The sequence below is a fragment of the Schistocerca nitens genome, chromosome 1 (assembly GCF_023898315.1).
Source record: "Schistocerca nitens isolate TAMUIC-IGC-003100 chromosome 1, iqSchNite1.1, whole genome shotgun sequence".
NCBI lineage: Eukaryota > Metazoa > Arthropoda > Insecta > Orthoptera > Acrididae > Schistocerca > Schistocerca nitens.
The window spans coordinates 1,243,731,663-1,243,749,039 of NC_064614.1; the positions used below are offsets into that span (position 1 = coordinate 1,243,731,663).

The window sequence follows — 17,377 nt, forward strand, 5'->3', positions numbered from 1 at the left end:
TCATCTTGTGTCCCAGTGCGCGACCGACCAACCGATCGATCCAACCGCCAATGAGCATTGCCTGAGCAAACTCGAGCTGATTGGCAGCCTAACACATACTAGCACTCCGTACGGCAGACACTGACTGCCCCACACTGACCCGGCTGACCAACTGACAGACTGCCCCTTGGCTCCAACTAACTTCTTGGCGAGCTTACAGCGGCCCTTAAATACACGTGAACAGGCAACCTTTTCCTCTTTCCCACCATAGGGAGACACCAAAGCTGCGATAGCCACAGCGGCGCCACCGCTAGAAACGGAGGTCGACTGCTTTACTCTACGCGCTGCGGCGCGCTCTTCAAAACAGAAAATTTTACCACGGCTCAGCCATCATTTCTGACGGGCGCTTCTGTCTGCAGGCGAGGACTCGAGGATGCGGTTCAGCGTGGCGCCGGCGCCCGGCGACAGCGGCTTCAGCCAATGGCGCGACGCCATGCGCATGGTCGCGCGCCTGCCCGGCGGCATCCCGCCAGACTTCCGCCGCAGGGTGAGTACGCGTCGCGCTCTGACGTCACACACTTCTGCACTCGCTGCCTGCTGCCTCCGGCATTGCGTCTACTGGTGTTGGCTGTCTGCAAGAGGACGCGGTTTTCATCAGCTCGTGTCGTAATACGTCTCGACCGTGCTCTTATAATCTCTTTCGTCTAGCGGAAGCTTTAGAGTTTCTGCCCCCTGGTCGTTTCGCGGTCAATTGACAGTTTATTTCAGCTGTTATATCTCGGCTGTCGCTGCGGTAGCATTTAAGACGAAAAAAGAGGAAGCGGTAGAATCGCAGTCGCTGTAGTTACCTAGCAGCACTCACAACTGAGGCTCCCCATCGCAGCCCCCTCACATTTAATGGTAAGCGGGCCCCACTGGATAATACCCTGTCAACAACTGAATACAGATCAAGCTTGAAAGGGCCGGCCGAAGTGGCCGTGCGGTTAAAGGCGCTGCAGTCTGGAACCGCGAGACCGCTCCGGTCGCAGGTTCGAATCCTGCCTCGGGCATGGATGTTTGTGATGTCCTTAGGTTAGTTAGGTTTAACTAGTTCTACGTTCTAGGGGACTAATGACCTCAGCAGTTGAATCCCATAGTGCTCAGAGCCATTTGAACCATCAAGCTTGAAAACACGAAGGAAGTGTACTGAACTGGGACAAAAGAAGTAAAATAGAAACAGTGAAAGGTCGTAGCAGACATACGTGCTACACAACTATCACATGTTATGCCTCTTGCGTTCCGTTTTGGAAGTTTTGACTCTTAAATCCTTTCGTTGTTACATAGTTCACACCAGCTTATTTTTTTGTTATTTTCATTTCTATAAGATGTCTGTGGGGCGTATCGTTTGCTCTCAATGTTCATCACATATACTTGCGATTGTAATATATTGTTACCACATGACTCGTATTCCGTAAACGATGTATAATATGACAACTGCCAAGACTAAGGACAGTTCATAAATTCGTGAAAAAAGTGGGCCATGACGGAGGTTTTAACTCTGATATCCCGCTTTTCACTCTACACCTTGACCGCACAACCACGGTGGTGTGGTGTTTGGGAGTCGTCCAAATTCAAATGGTTCAAATGGCTCCAAGAACTACAGGACTTAGCATCTGAGGTCATCCGTTCCCTAGACTTAGAACTACTTAAACCTAACTACTGGAAGTCGTTCGATGTTGCACATCTTGAGCTTATACCGTTAACTGTTTCCATTTTGCTTCTTCTCTGGCAGTTCAGTATACTTTTTTCTTGTTTTCATGCTTGATCTGTGTTCAGTTTTTGAATGGGCCATTTTACCACCAAGTTTGAAAGGGGTGCGATGGGGAATTCCCCTTGTCAGAGAAATTTGCGTAGACTGAGTAGCAGATAATTGGAAGAAGTTACTGATAGAACTAAACTTAGGATTCAACTGTATTATAGTGCATAAATTTTGATGCTGTCTGGAGAAGTTTTAGTAGTATTCCATTTGCAGTGCATCAACAGCCAATTTATGATATCTGCTTCTCGCAAGTTGAGAGAGGCTAAGGAGACACAGAACGGAGATACAAAATACTAATTTTTATGTATGGTAGGCAGCAATTGTATAATTATAGTGCAGATATCATCGTATCATTGAGACACAAGTTTTTGGGCACAACCGTTGTCGGACGGAAATGCCCATCTTCAGGTAGCCACTTCTTTCTTACCTCGAGAATTTTAATATCTGAGTCATGTGAAGTGGCTGTTCAGCAGTAGCGCTAGTAATCCATATGATTGTCCACAGAACGGAGGAACAGAAAAAGACAATTTTAAAAATGTGAGCGATGGTATTGCGTTATTCGTAGTTAGTGTGAAGATAATTAGCGCCACTGTGAAAGTTTAGTAAGTCATGTTCGGTTGGTGTATAATCCTACATTGAAACTACAATATGGTTGCTAAGCAACAGCCATTTTTGAAATGGCTGTTATTTAGCAACAATATTGTAGTTTCAACGTAGGATTATACAGCCAACCGGTTGCTAATTTCTGTTTGGCATATTGACCGAAGTTTCGACACCTACTAAGGGTGTGTTCATCAAAACTAAATTTTGATAAACCATAAAACTGCACTGCGAAAGAGCAAAGGTATGGTTTTAGAGCAGCTATGCTCAAGTCAAAAATAAAATAAAGCATTCCAGCCTTTGCCCGGTGGTCTGATGTTCCTAGCTAGGCACGCGTGGCAAAGGCTGGAGCGTTTTATTTATTTATTTTATTTGATGATAGCCGCTCAAAAATCGCACCACTGATTTTCCGCAATGTAATTTTACGGTATCAGAATTTCATTCTCATGAAGAGATCCTTAGTAAGCGTCGAAACCTAGGTCAATGTACCAAACAGTAATTTGCAACCTGTTGGCTGTTTGATCCTATGTTGTAAGTGATGTTGCTGCACGTAACATGATGAAGTTTCAAGGCGTGTATAAGATCATCACCATTGGCCAACTTTTTCTTTGCTTGGTGGAGGCAATAGTTACGATCCTTCGTCTGCGTTACGTCTGTATTGTGCGACGCGGCACAGCAAACTGCGTGGTGCTATAAATTCCGTGCTGAGTAGTTGGCTCAAAATGTTATGGCTGCTCGCCGTCGCTGTCGACCAGCACTGTTTTGGGGAATGACTTGCACCACACTCCCGTCTGTGCGCTATTGTAATCGGTAAGCAGTATTCGACGATGACCCCTATTGTCAACACTTTGTTGCTAACAACGAATAATTTTGGCGGCCGCAGTTTTTCCAGAATCCAAGCAACTATAGCGCGCCGTTGACAACGCGACGGATGAAAATCCGAGAATCCGCGAGATCTCGTAGATGAAGCGTAACGTGCGTCTGAAACTCACGAGCTGATGCCGAACGAACGTGTTGATTTGACGCATCTTCTCCTCATATGGCCGATAGGCACTCCGACGTACAAAGTTCGTCCACGTCTCAGCCACTTGACGCGCCTTTTTCTGTGTCGACGGGAATGATCTGTCTACAACACATTAGACAAATGTAATTCAGAACGATCTTTCCCTCTGCTGTAGAGTTAGCGTTGGTTTGAAACTCCCTGATGCCATTTCATCCCAAACGTTGGAGGTTTCAAATGGCTCTGAGCACTATGGGACTCAACTGCTGAGGTCATTAGTCCCCTAGAACTTAGAACTAGTTAAACCTAACTAACCTAAGGACATCACACACATCCATGCCCGAGGCAGGATTCGAACCTGCGACCGTAGCGGTCTCGCGGTTCCAGACTGCAGCGCCAGAACCGCGCGGCCACTTCGGCCGGCGTTGGAGGTTTGCTCTTACTTGATCCTCTAATATAGTTTTAATTTAGTCGCAAGAAGCGATTCAAGAAATGCTTTTTGTCATCGTTCAGAAAGGTACTGAAAGACCGCGGAGAGGTCGGAGACGCATAGCGTTTGGTTTGAAGTACTCAGAGTGCACAAAATCTGCAAACATATTTCCGTATCTCTTTAAATGGCTGATGGCAGCGTCGTGGAAATCCAAGGGCCAATAGAAAGAATTCCCCTTCCATCTGCCACGAGAAGTCGAGCTCGCATCGATCTGTAGATTTGTATTTATCCTTCATAGACAGTTTTACTGTACATTATCCAAGATAGACCGTAGCCAACTGTTATTTTCTTTTGTGAGTTCCTTGAGCTTAATATAATTGCAAGGAATGCTATGAGTAACCTTTAGAAATGTACTGCCTGAAGTTTTCACAGCAGTTGAAAACACACACACACACACCTAAATTACTTTCATCTTCCGCTAGAAACAAAGAAATCTCAATGGATACAGTGACACCTACTTTGAGAACTATATTGTCTGTCCTCCTTAAACCATCCCAACGCAAATATTGGAGGCCCTTTTGGTTAGTAATATCAAGAGCCCCCCATTCCTACTGGGTTATTGTTTTCTTGGAAAACTTTACTCCAGTACTCTGTAATAAATAATACTAACACAGACCAGTACCTCAGTCATTCTGCAGGAACGCTGACTTACTTTTTCAGGGATGCCATTGGGAAATTTATCCGCAGAATGTGGAAACCTGTTATGATGATCATGTTTTTGAGGCTCGCTGATGGTGTTGTGTCGGGTCTGTATGATTGGGGTGAGAAATTAATAGCAAAACAGTAGTTTTTAGTTTATAAAAAAACTTTTTTGTAGAAATTTATAAACGAAACATTATTGCGCTAGCTATAACCGAACGAGGTGAAATTCTTTTTAATAAATTGGATTTGTATTTGGCTGAAAGAATCTGTAATTCCTGTCCGGTCATGCGGATTCAGGTTTCCGGTGGATTCCCAAGTACTTTACTATTAACAATACCGCTAGAGATACGAAAAATGACCTAGTATGTTCTGTTGTATGTCCCCTTACTTCGTTAGTTGTACAATACTTATTACCGAGCAATGCGGCCCACAGATAAGACGTTGGACTCGCAGTTGGGCGGACAGTGGTTCAAATCCCCGTTGGGCCAACCAGATTTACATTTTCCGCGATTGCACTAAGTCGTTTAAGCCATATCCGGGGTGGTTCTATATAAAAGTGAAGGGCCTATTTTTTTCCTCGTCCTTATGCCGATCCGAGCTTCAGCTCTGCCCCTATTGACCTCGTCATTGTCGGGACGTTGACAGTATCCTACTTTTCTGTGCATGAACACCCAACAATTTTTCCCGATGTTGCGACTAGCATATGGCGCCACCTGTGGCAGCCCCCACACGTACGCTGACGCTAAGCGCTTTCTGATAACGCACGAGCTGTTGTGCACAGCCCGTGGCGGTCGTGGCGCCGCTGGACCGTTTGCCCAATGGGCCGGCCTAAAGAGCAGAGGGCCGCCTCTGCCGGGGCGTTATGACTCGCGCCTCGCTGCCGGCCGATAACGCTAAATCAGCCGCGGTATCGACTGCCGCCCTCTGCACTCGGTTGTCGCCCCGTGGGGACAGCACGCCGCGGTTTTACGTGGCAGCCCGATGGACGCTGGAGGCGTCGTGGTCGGCCCGCGGCGGTTGCGAAACTTTGGCGTTCTCCGAGAACTGTAAAAAGCTGCCGGCTGTTGGGAAGTGCTTACAAGGTCTGTTCAAAAAATTCCGAAACATTCGTAATTTCGCGCCAATGGTGTGCTGGAGGAAAATGCGAGTTGGCATCCCGGCACACGCCTGTGTTTAATATGTTCAAATGGTTGAAATGGCTCTGAGCACTGTGAGACTTAACATCTGAGGTCATCAATCCCCTAGAACTTAGAACTACTTAAAACTAACTAACCTAAGGACGTCGCACACATCCATGCCCGAGGCAGGATTCGAACCTGCGACCGTAGTGGTCGCGCGGTTCTAGACTGAAGCGCCTAGAGCCGCTCGGCCACACCGGCCGGCGTTTAATGTGTAACTGTCAGAAGTTTCACTGTTGTATGTCAGCTAGTTTGCGTTCAGTGTTGTATTGGGTATAATGTTGTGCCGTACAGTTTGCGAAATTCGAGATGGTAGAGATAGAGCAGCAACGCGTCTCCATTAAATTTTGCGTGAGACTCAAGAAAACCTTTACACAGACACAGCAAATGATGCAGGAAGCCTACGGCGATGAGTGCTTAAGCCGTACTCGGTGTTACGAATGGTTCACACGGTTCAAAAATGGCCGGACGGAAATTAAAGGTGACCGTTTCTGAACGCCCTTCGACGTCTACCGACGACGCACATGTCAGGAACGTCAACGAAATTGTGCGTAGCACTCTAAGACTGACTGTCCGAGAGAGTGCAGAACAATGTAACATTTCAGTTAGATCATGTTATGAAAGACTGACACAGCATCTTGGAATGCATAGTATTGCCGCCAAGTTCGTCCCACGGTTCATGAATCAAGATCAGAAAGACTACCGCCTCGCAGTCTGTGAAGAGCAAATGAGAACAAGAAGTTTCTTAAGAAAATCATACGTGGTGGTGAGATATGGATCGTCGGTTATGATGTTGAGACCCAGGATGAGTCTTTACGGAAAGGTTCTCCAAAACCAAAAAGAGCTCGTCAGGTCAGGTCAAATGTCAAAGCCATACTGATAGTTGTAAAAGACTATGAAGAATTAGATCATCATAAATTGGTGCCACAGGGACAAACTGTGAATCCATGGTACTATCGGGACGTGTTGCGACACCTGAAAAAATGCGAGAAGTAAACGACCTGAAATGTGGGGAGACAATTCATGACTCTTGCATCACCATAACGCACCCGCATATTCATCCCTGTTGGTGCGTGGCTTCTGCACAAAAAGCGAAATCACTGTGCTGCCTCATTCTCTGGAAATAAAAAGTCCGCAGGGGTCAGGTCTGAAGAGTACAGAGCTGAAAACCCATTGAAAGGACGAAGGTTTGCAACGATAGACGGGATGAAAGAAAATTCGCAGACGGCGCTTTGCACGAACCAGAATAAGGCGTACCAAAACCGCTTCCGGAAATGGAAACGGCGTTCAGAGCGTTATATCAATTGTGGAGTAGAGTATTTCGAAGGAGACCATACACAATAAGTAAAAGGTAAGCAAAGAAAAATATTGTGGACAAAATTTCGGAATATTTTGAATGTTTGCTTCCAATGCAGAAAATACAACAGTGTATTTTCCTGCTTTAGGGAACCCTTGCTGGGAAGCAGGTCATGTAGCCACCCTCCCTCCCAATCAGCCATTTAAAGACTGCTTGGACGCAATTTTGTGAGGTGGAAACAGGTTACAAGAAATAATATCAGCTAACAGGAGCTATATAGATTAAAACAATCAAAAGGATTATTAATTTGAATTTTCAATAGAACAAGAAAATTATACAGTGGTCTCGCACACCATCTGATCAAAGCATCCGGACACCTATTAGTGGACGTTAATATAGCGGCTTGAATTCTACTGTGGATACTATCAACAACTCCAGAGAAGGTAGCGATGTTGGACGTTGAGATTTAGAGTGAAGTCGACGTTCTAACTCATCCCAAAAGTTCAGCACGTGACATGAAGCAGGCCAGTCCGTAACAGGAATGTTATCGGCCTAAAACCATTGCCTCAGTGATGCAGTTTTATGACACAATGCATTGGCATCCTAATACAAACAATGACTGTCTCCAGACAGTTGCTCTATTGTACATAGTACACAATGCTGTAGAATGTGTTCCTATACTCCCGTATTTAGCGTTTTCATTGCCGCAATAAGGTGACCACACATGAACCAAGTAAAACTCCCTCATATCGTAACGCCATCTCCTTCGGATTTCACTGCTGACACTACATGTGATGGCATGTGACATTTTCCAGGCATTCGCCAAACTTAAAAACCGTCCACTGGATTGCCACAGGGTATATATCGCTATATGCCTTGCCGCAATGGCAATACCGGTTCCCGTCAGTAACCGAAGTTAAGCGCTGTCGGGCCTGGCTATCACTTTCATGGGTGAGTGCGAGTCCGCCGAGCGCTGTTGGCAAGCTAGGTGCACTCCGCCCTTGGGAGGCCAGTTTATGTGATTGAGAAGTAGCGGCTCCAGTCACAACGGCCAAGAAAGCGGTGTGCTGACTGCATGCCAATCTACACACATCAAAAATGTTTTGCATCACCTCGATTCCCAGAACTCCTGAAGATAGACGTTGACTGTGGATATTGTATCACAGACACACTCCCTTTGACTATTCAGAGATGTCACCGAACCTGCCCAAGGATATAAACAACCATGCATGAGCAGCGCCTATTAGACTGGGAGGTTCAGACAGCCATCAGTTCCAGTCATTCGACCAGGAAAGAGGTACACGGCTCGTGTTGTCTGTAGTTCAGCCATACGTAGACAGTCAATACCGCGGTTCGATCGCGTCCGCATTGTTTATGATAAGAAGGGCTTTCAACAAGGGAAGTATCCAGGCGTCTCGAAGTGAACCAAAGCGATGTTGTTTGGACATGGAGGAGATACAGAGACCAGGAACTGTCGATGACATCTCGCTCAGGCCGCCCAAGGGCTACTACTGCAGTGGATGACAGCTGCCCACGGGGTATGGCTCACAGGAACCCTGACAGCAACGCCACTATGTTGAATAGTGCTTTTCGTGCAGCCACAGGACGCCTTGTTAAGACTAAAACTGTGCGCAATTGGCTGCATGATGCGAATCTTCACTCCCGACGTCCGTGGCGAGGTCTATCTTTGCAACCACGACACTATGCAGCGCGGTACAGATGGGCCCGACAACATGCCGAATGGACCACTCCGGATTGGCACCATATTCTTTTCACCGATGAGTGTCGCGTATGCCTTCAACCAGAAAATCCTCGGAGACGTGTTTGAAGGCAATCCGGTCAGGCTGAACGGCTTAGACACACTGTCCAGCGAGAGCAGCACGGTGGAGGTTCCCTGCTGTTTTGGGGTGGCATTATGTGGGGCCGACGTACGCCGCTGGTGGTCACGTAAGGCGCCGTAACGGCTGTACAATACGTGAATGCCATACTCCGACTGATAGTGCAACCATATCGGCACAATATTGGCTATGCATTGGTCTTCATGGACGACAGTTGACGCGCCGATCGAGAACATCTTGTGAATGACTTCCTTCAGGTTAACGACATCGCTCGACTAGAGTAGCCAGGATGTTCTCCAGACATGAACCCTATCGAAAATGCCTGGGTTAGGTTGAAAATAGCTGTTTATGGACGACGTGACCCACCAACGATTCTGACGGATCTACGCCGAACCGCCTTTGACGAGTGGGACAACCTGGATCAACAATGCCTTGATGAACTTGTGGATAGTATGTTACGACGAATACAGGCATGCATCAATGCAAGAGTACGTGCAACTGGGTATTAGAGGTGCCGGTGTGTACAGCAATCTGGACCACCAACTGTGAATATCTCACTGTATGGTGGTACAATATTCAATGTGTGGTTTTCATGAGCAGCAACCCGGTCATGCTGAACGCCTTAGACACACTATCTAGCGAGTGTAGCAAGGTGAAGGTTCCCTGCTGTTTTCGGGTGGCATTACAAGGGGCCGACGTACGCCGCTGGTGGTCATGGAAGGCGCAATAACGGCTGTATGATACGTGAATGCCATCCTCTGAAAGATAGTGCAACCATATCGGCAGCATATTGGCGTGCCATTCGTCTTCATGGACGAAAATTCGCGACCCAATCGTGCACATCTTGTGAATGACTTCCTTCAGGATAACGACATCGCTCGTCTAGAGCGGCCAGTATGTGACCCTATCGCATATGCCTGCGATAGATTGGAAACCAACCACTAAGGGATCTACGTCGAATCGCCGTTGAGAAGTGGGACAATCTCGACCAACACTGCCTTGATGAACTTGTGGATAGTACGCCATGACGAATACAGGCGTGCATCAATGCAATATTACGTGCTACTGGGTATTAGAGGTTCCGGTGTGTACAGCAACCTGGACCACCACCTCTGAAGGTCTCACTGTATGGTGGTACAACATGCAATGTGTGGTTTTCATAAAAAAAGTGTTGAAATGATGTTTATGTTGATCTCTATTCCAGTTTTCTGTACAGGTTCCGGAACTCTTGAAGCCGAGGTAATGCAAAACTTTTTTGATGTGTGTACGCCCGCATCCAGTGATGCTACTCGGTTGAGGATGACACGATGATCGGTCGTTACCGGTGGGCCTTCCGAAGTCTGTTCGCTTGGAATTAAGCCTTAGTTTTTTTAGTCAGATTAATCACCACTAACCAATCACTCGTTTCCAGTCCTACACTATTCAATCGCGTCGCCGTTTATATCACCTCAACCGTTGCTTAGCATCGACTACAGAAATCGAGGGTTCGTACCGACGAAGTACTACGTTCTTGCTGCTGGGCCACGGACCCTCACAAGAAATGTGTGGTCTGTGGGGAGCTGTTCGACCGTTAATCCCCATTCTTTTTAACACGCTCTGCACAGTCATTTTCCATACTGAAGTGCTGGTAGCACTTTCCAATTCACGAGTGATTACCCGCTGGTATTCTGCAATTTTCGCAGCTACCCTCTATAAAGTTAAGCGGTCGCTGTTCTTCAGTACTTGAGGTCCGCCTGCTCTTGGTTTAGCTATGGTTGCCCGCGTTTCCACTTCACAGTCACATCACCAGTAGTGGACCTGGGTAGTTTCTTAAGGGTTGAAATGTCTCTGATGGGTTTGTTACTCAAGTGGCATCCAATGACTAGTCCACGTGCAGTCACTGATTTTTTTGACAGAGTTATTCTGGTGTTATTGCTTCCCTAGTGACAGCACAATACGCCCTACTCTCGTTCATACTGGTAGGTCCGCTTTTAGTGAGATCTAGTGGTCACTTTCACGTTACTTAGGGGTATCTGGATACATTTGATCACATTTTGTGCATCACAGATTCAGCGTGGTTGCTTGTAAAGCAGCCCTTGACTAGTAGCTATTCTGTAGCCGAATTTTAAGCACCAGTATTAACATTTACGGATACTCTGCACCTTTCACAGTTAATCTGACGATATAACCCTAAGGAATGCCGGTCTGCAGCAGAGTGATAACGAAGACAGTCGATCTCTAACAGATAAGGCATCAGAATACATCTCGTACTGTCAGGTGTCATTATTCCAGATACATAAGTTATTAGTTAAGGACAGTAGAGCGAGCGACGTTAAAGGAAAACTGGGAAATTTCTATATTAGGTCCCTAATGACAGGTATGGTTCTTGGAATAGCATGTATAACGTAAGACGTGTGAAGTACCTAGACGGTGCTCTCAGGAACATCCATTGAACTTAGAATAAAGTTAGCTTGCCGAAAATGAACACATTGTAATGCGAACTAACATCTATTCCCTTGGGGAGAAAGGTATACCTTGAGAGAACAAACGAGTGTTTACTTGGCAGAGGGGAAAGAAACGCGGAGCAGTAGCTGATTACCGTATTTTTTGTCAACGAAATGTTTGGCTGTAATGTTTCTGGCTCCATTCGGGAGAAAAAGTAACCGTCAGAAAAAGGAGCAATGCCATAAGCTGCTGTCGGAATATATGGAAATATATCCGGACGCAGATAAGCTGCATGTAGTAAAGAAGTTAATTCCACGCGGATGAATTATATAGGAAGGAGCTGGGCAGAATTACCAGCACAACAAAAAGCGGAGCTGCAGCTGGCGAACTACTGGAGCCAGCAGTGCGGTACTTTGAAGGCATGAGTGTTCTGCAGTTACAGGAAATCCATTCTGATTGAAATATAAACACGAATTGTACAATAAATACATGTATACCCCTATCATTTCCTGACTGTAATGCTTAAATCAATCTGTTATAATTGCACATGTTTGTATCACTATTAGGCTTACTGACTGCAATTATATTTCAGGCATTAAAGTGGGTTGCACGCAGCCAAATAATCTAAATTATATCACAGGCGACGACTTGCAGGAATAGGGTCTCGCAAATGAGTGTTCAAAAAATGGTTCAAATGGCTCTGAGCACTATGCGACTTAACTTCTGAGGTCATCAGTCGCCTAGAACTTAGAACTAATTAAACCTAACTAACCTAAGTACAGCACACACATCCATGCCCGAGGCAGGATTCGAACCTGCGACCGTAGCGGTCACTCGGTTCCAGACTGTAGCGCCCAGAACCGCACTGCCACTACGGCCGGCCGCAAATGAGTGTTCCTTTTGCTTAGTTATAGGTGTGACCATTAGCAAATTTACATTAAATGAGTAAGTGTTCATGTGTCATCTCCCTCCCTTTTACTTTTCCTTACGCGAGCACAAAGCCTGTCCAACGGCCAAATGGTAGCTGGTGTCCATATTCGCCATGGTTGCACCTTATAGATTTGACATGAAGTTGCCGCAATATCATTTCCTTGTCTGGAACCAATCGTCAATATATTGTACAACATTATTGCACGATATTATTCATAGCATAGGGGCCGCTTTAAGTCCTCACTATGTATCCTCCCACGAAAACCAGACTAGAAGGCCTATTCGAATGTAGCGCCCAGCAGCCGTTTTGATTAAAATGATTTTTCATAAACTGTAATGGCTATCCGTCTGACATTCGATATCCCGATATGTAGTACCGAGTGATCAGAAAGTCAGTATAAATTTAAAAACTTAATAAACCACGGAATAATGTAGATAGAGAGGTAAAAATTGACACAGATGCTTGGAATGACATTGAGTTTTATTAGAACCACCCCATTTTGCTGTACGCGTGAAAGCTCTCTTGCGCGCGTCGTTTGGTGATGATCGTGTGTTCAGCCTCCACTTTCGTCATGCTTGGCCTCCCAGGTCCCCAGACTTCAGTCCGTGCGATTATTGGCTTTGGCGTTACCTGAAGTCGCAAGTGTATCGTGATCGACCGACATCTCTAGGGATGATGAAAGAGAACATCCGACGCCAATGCCTCACCATAACTCCGTAAATGCTTTACAGTGCTGTTCACAACGTTATTCCTCGACTACTGTTGTTGAGGAATGATGGTGGAGATATTGAGCATTTCCTGTGAAGAACATCATCTTTACTTTGTCTTACTTTGTTATGCTAATTATTGCTATTCTGATCAGATGAAGCGCCATCGGTCGGACATTTTTTGAACTTTTGTATTTCTTTGTTTCTCATAACACCTCATGTCATTCCAAGCATTTGTGTCAATTTGTACCTCTCTATCTACATTATTCCGTGATGTATTCAGTTTTCAAATTTATACTGACTTTTTGATCACCCAGTACCTAGTGATGCTCTCTGAACAAGTGAGAAATTTGTAAATTAAAGTTAAGGTTTATCAAATAAATCACTCCACCTTCAGGCCACGAGTGGCCTACCGGGACCACCCGACCGCCGTGTCATCCTCAAGAGGATGCGGATAGGAGGGGTGTGGGGTCAGCACACCGCTCTCCCGGTCGTTATGATGGTATTCTTGACCGAAGCCGCTACTATTCGGTCGAGTGGCTCCTCAATTGGCATCACGAGACTGAGTGCACCCCGAAAAATGGCAACAGCGCATGGCGGCCTGGATGGTCACCCATCCAATTGCCGACCGCGCCCGACAGCGCCTAACTTCGGTGATGTCACGGAAAGCGATGTATCTACTGCTGCAAGGCCGTTGCCTTTATCAAATAAATGCTTAACAGAATTATAAACAGTTCGGGACAGTTCAGTGTAACTGCACATTAGAATTTTATGTAATTAGAAGTCTAATAAGTTCAGTCTTTGGCCTGAGTGCAAGTTGTAATGACACAATGGGGGGAGTTATAATATGTTAATTATGCCGTATCGTTCCCACCTTCGTTGTACGGTCGGGAAGTGGACCTCATTCTGCTGATCGCCGGGTTAGGTCATCGTAAAGATATTCAAGTGAAGCTCAGTGAAGTCTGCTAGACACATCGGACTGAGTCATTGAAAATTACGCAGACCAGCTATGAAAGCAGCATCAGACAGACCGCAGTTGTCTTAAGCTACCATTTTGTGTATGTGCAACCACTCTTAAGTATTCCGTTGCCCCTCCACTGCACCTTCTGAGGTATCAGTTTGTGTTAGTTTTGTGCCGCTGGTCACAAACATATTCTTCGCTCAGTGATGGACGCAATTACTACAGGTTTATACTTCTTACGTCCTAACTGAGCCGTGAGGCTCGCGTTGGTGCTGTTTGTGTGTTTATGCCCTCTGTTGGAGGCCAGACGGTATCGTTTAGTTGGCATGGTTGCGGATGTTTGTCTTCTTCTCGTGTTGACTGGCGCCACTAGGTTTCGCAAGCGTTGCCTGTCCGCTATAGTGGCAGCATCGGTGGTTATCGATAGGTAGTAACTGTTGCCCTATCTTTGGGGCGACGTCGTTGTTTTTCCGTGTAAGAACACGATGGGACCGCTGGCAGCACACATGGACTGCCGGATGGAAGGGCTGTGGTCACGAGGGTGCACGACCTCGCCGTAAACTGGATCCAGCAAGCTTTGAGATGAGTGCATTTCAATCCAAGTAGAGAAACCTCAACCATTGTGATATCTCGCGATTCTCCAGTGACTTGGGTTCGTGTTGCTGCCTGTAGTGTCGCTGAGGCGAAGAGCAGCGAGTGGACTGCTTGGGGAAGGCGGATCTGATTAGCTCTCCTCGACTTCTTATGGTAATTTTTCTTGCCTGGTGGCCTCTAACGCGCAGTTGCCTGACCTGGGGGCCGGTTGGTGATTCTTCTACTCTGGTGGTAGTGATTCCTTTCTCGTTCCGGGTGCTCTAAGCGCAGTATTCTGGGGACGTAGTGCAGACCGCTGGTTCGGGCTTTGGCGTATTGTTCCATCGTTGCATTTGGTTTATCGGACGCCAGGTAGCCTCAGCAAGATTCGCATTATTCATTCGTTAGACAGCCACTAGTCTGAGTTACCATCTTGTGACGTGAATGCAACTCTTGGCTGCCTATCTCATCACTCGCGAAAGAGTTTCTTGCCGGACCTTCTCAGAGGTCGATTCCTGTAGCACCGTCTGTGGCCCCTTGGTTCTTGTATGACACGTGTGTTCTAAAAGTAGGTCTGATGGCCAGTAGTTCAGTGTAACGCTCCTTCAGTCCACGCCTTCTACGGTTATAATCTGCTTCAGTACCATTTAAGGAACTTACGTACTGGTCCATGTGTTTAATTATTGTATTATTTATTACAGTACCCTGCAATGCCTACATTAAAGGTTATATATGTCTAGTTAACAGTTCTGGTCGCCTTCTGGAATATAGCAGTGTAGTGTTCAGTGGACGTTAAGGGTTGTGGCACAAAGTTTAGCATCATTTTATTTCACCCGTTTGGTGAGTAGTTGCTTGTTTTTTTAATTAACCGTTCCTATTGTATTTGCTGTTTTACAACAGGTTTCTAAATTTTTTATATTGTTGCCGTTCCTGGCTTGTAAGGCCTTCAGCCGTAATTGTGGTCATTTGCCTTAAAATTCGGAATTTGGTATTTGTATTGTAGCAGTAAGCCTTAAAACCTAATTTACTGCCATTCCTGGCGTCTGACGTCTTCTACTGTGTTTGCGGCGACTTGCCTTTAATATTTCAATACGTGTAATTTTTAAGTTGCAGCGAGTTTTAAACAGTTCTTAATTTATTGCCTTTCCTGGCGTGTAAGGCCTTCTGCCCAGAACACATTAGCTTGCTTTTAAAACATGATCTACTGTATCTGTATTTAATGGTAATTTGCTAAATTGTAACTCACTGAAAACGCTATTGTTTACACAGTTGTTTATTCCTTCATTAATAACATGTGGTATTTTTTTAATTTATTGTTGAGTCTGGAATTACTGGGTTAAAATAAATTGTATGTAACTGTAAAAGGCAACCAATAGTAACTGTTTACGGCTCCATCCACAATCGTATCCGAATCCTGCCTTTACTTTTACTTTTAAACACTTTCGCTCACTATTTTCTCTCCTTAGGGCCTGAATTTCCAGAAATGCTGAAACAGTTACTTTTTTATTTCTCACAGAGAAAGCAAATACCAATTTTCGTAGGTTTAGCTTCAAAATTGCCTTAATAGCGACACATTTTCAAAGAGCCTTTCATCTCGTATTTCACCCCATTAGAAGTGGAATTTCGAACAGTCCCTTCTTAACCGATGCCTACAGTATAAGATGAACGTCCTCTCCGATTTTAAGTTTCTATTCTTAGCAGTTTGGGCTGGCCGATGATGATTCAGTAAATCAGTCTGGTCCTATTTCACTCCGTGCGGGGTAGAATTTGAAAAAGCAGTGAACCGTGCATTTTTTTCATTTCTAACAAAGAAGCCAGACACAAGTTCTCAAAGATTTTGCTTCAAAAATGCTTTCATAACGAAAAATTTTCATAAAACTTTTCACCGCTATTTGGGTCCCTAGGGGTTGAATTTCCAAAAACATTGAAACATTTATTTTTTATTTGTAACCGAGAAGTCAGATACCAGTTTTCATAGATGTTGCTTTGAAAATACGTGTTATTCTTTGAAAATAATGTATTTTCAAAAAACTGTGATCGACTAATGGTCACTAACAAGGGTTAAATTTCTAAAAATGCTGAAACATGGATTTCTTTGTGTCATGCCGAGAAACCAAATACCAGATTTCGTAGGTCTTGCATGGAAATTGCCTAAATAGTGGCATATTTTCAAAAAACCTTCCCGAGCCTCTTTCATCCTCTTAGGTGTGGAATTTCGGAAAACCGTTCTTAAACGACTACAGTATAAGATCAACACCCTCTGAAAATTTGAAGCTGAGGATTTTTGTGGTATATACAAAAGTCGATTAAAGTAGATAGGGCTGCGCAAGTTGTGTGTGCATGCTCGGGAAACTGACCACTGCCAATTAACAGGTGCAAGCTGTGTGGGCCACGGTCGATTGGCCTCAGGCTGCTGACTCCGGTTGCGGTGTCTTGGGGGGGGGGGGGGGGGGGGAGCATCTGACACGAATACTGTGGCACCCCTGGAGCTTGTAACACCTTCCGATACAACTGTCCAGGCCACTCGACATTTGACGGTGATTGGCAAACATAGGTGGGGTTGCCAATCTCTGGGAGCAAGACGAAAGTGGGTACTTACCGCACAGTTGACCCTGTACGCCTTAAAAGCATGTTTGAGGTGTGGCCTGCTGCTGAAAGTACATCTGAGCCAGCACGGGGCACCTCGCCTGCTGGTACTGGGCACTATCTTCATGAAAGGTTCGGCCAAGAACACAGGGTGGGACTGCTTATAATTGGGACCTTCAACGTTAGGCGATTAACGGAGCCCCCTAGGCAAATAGTTGGCAGGCTGGAGAAGGAGACCAGTGGCCACTCTGTTTGCCTGCTGCATGTCTCTTCGTAGATGTTGAGTTGGACTCACATTAACAGGTCAGGTGTGCGCCCCACGCAGGGAGCAGCTTGGTCATCAGTCTACTGACTGGTTTGATGCGGCCCGCCA

At 45.7% G+C, this 17,377-nt stretch overlaps 1 protein-coding gene across 1 annotated transcript in view; it reads left to right on the forward strand.

Moving 5' to 3' along the window:
- Positions 1-408: 408 nt before the first annotated feature.
- LOC126201832 (uncharacterized) overlaps positions 409-17,377 on the forward strand; it is an 827,155-nt gene continuing 810,186 nt past the window's right edge. Inside the window, exon 1 of the mRNA XM_049936816.1 lies at positions 409-526. Within this exon, the coding sequence (XP_049792773.1) occupies positions 413-526 (114 nt within the window). The 5' untranslated portion in view covers positions 409-412. The remainder of the gene's footprint in view (positions 527-17,377) is intronic.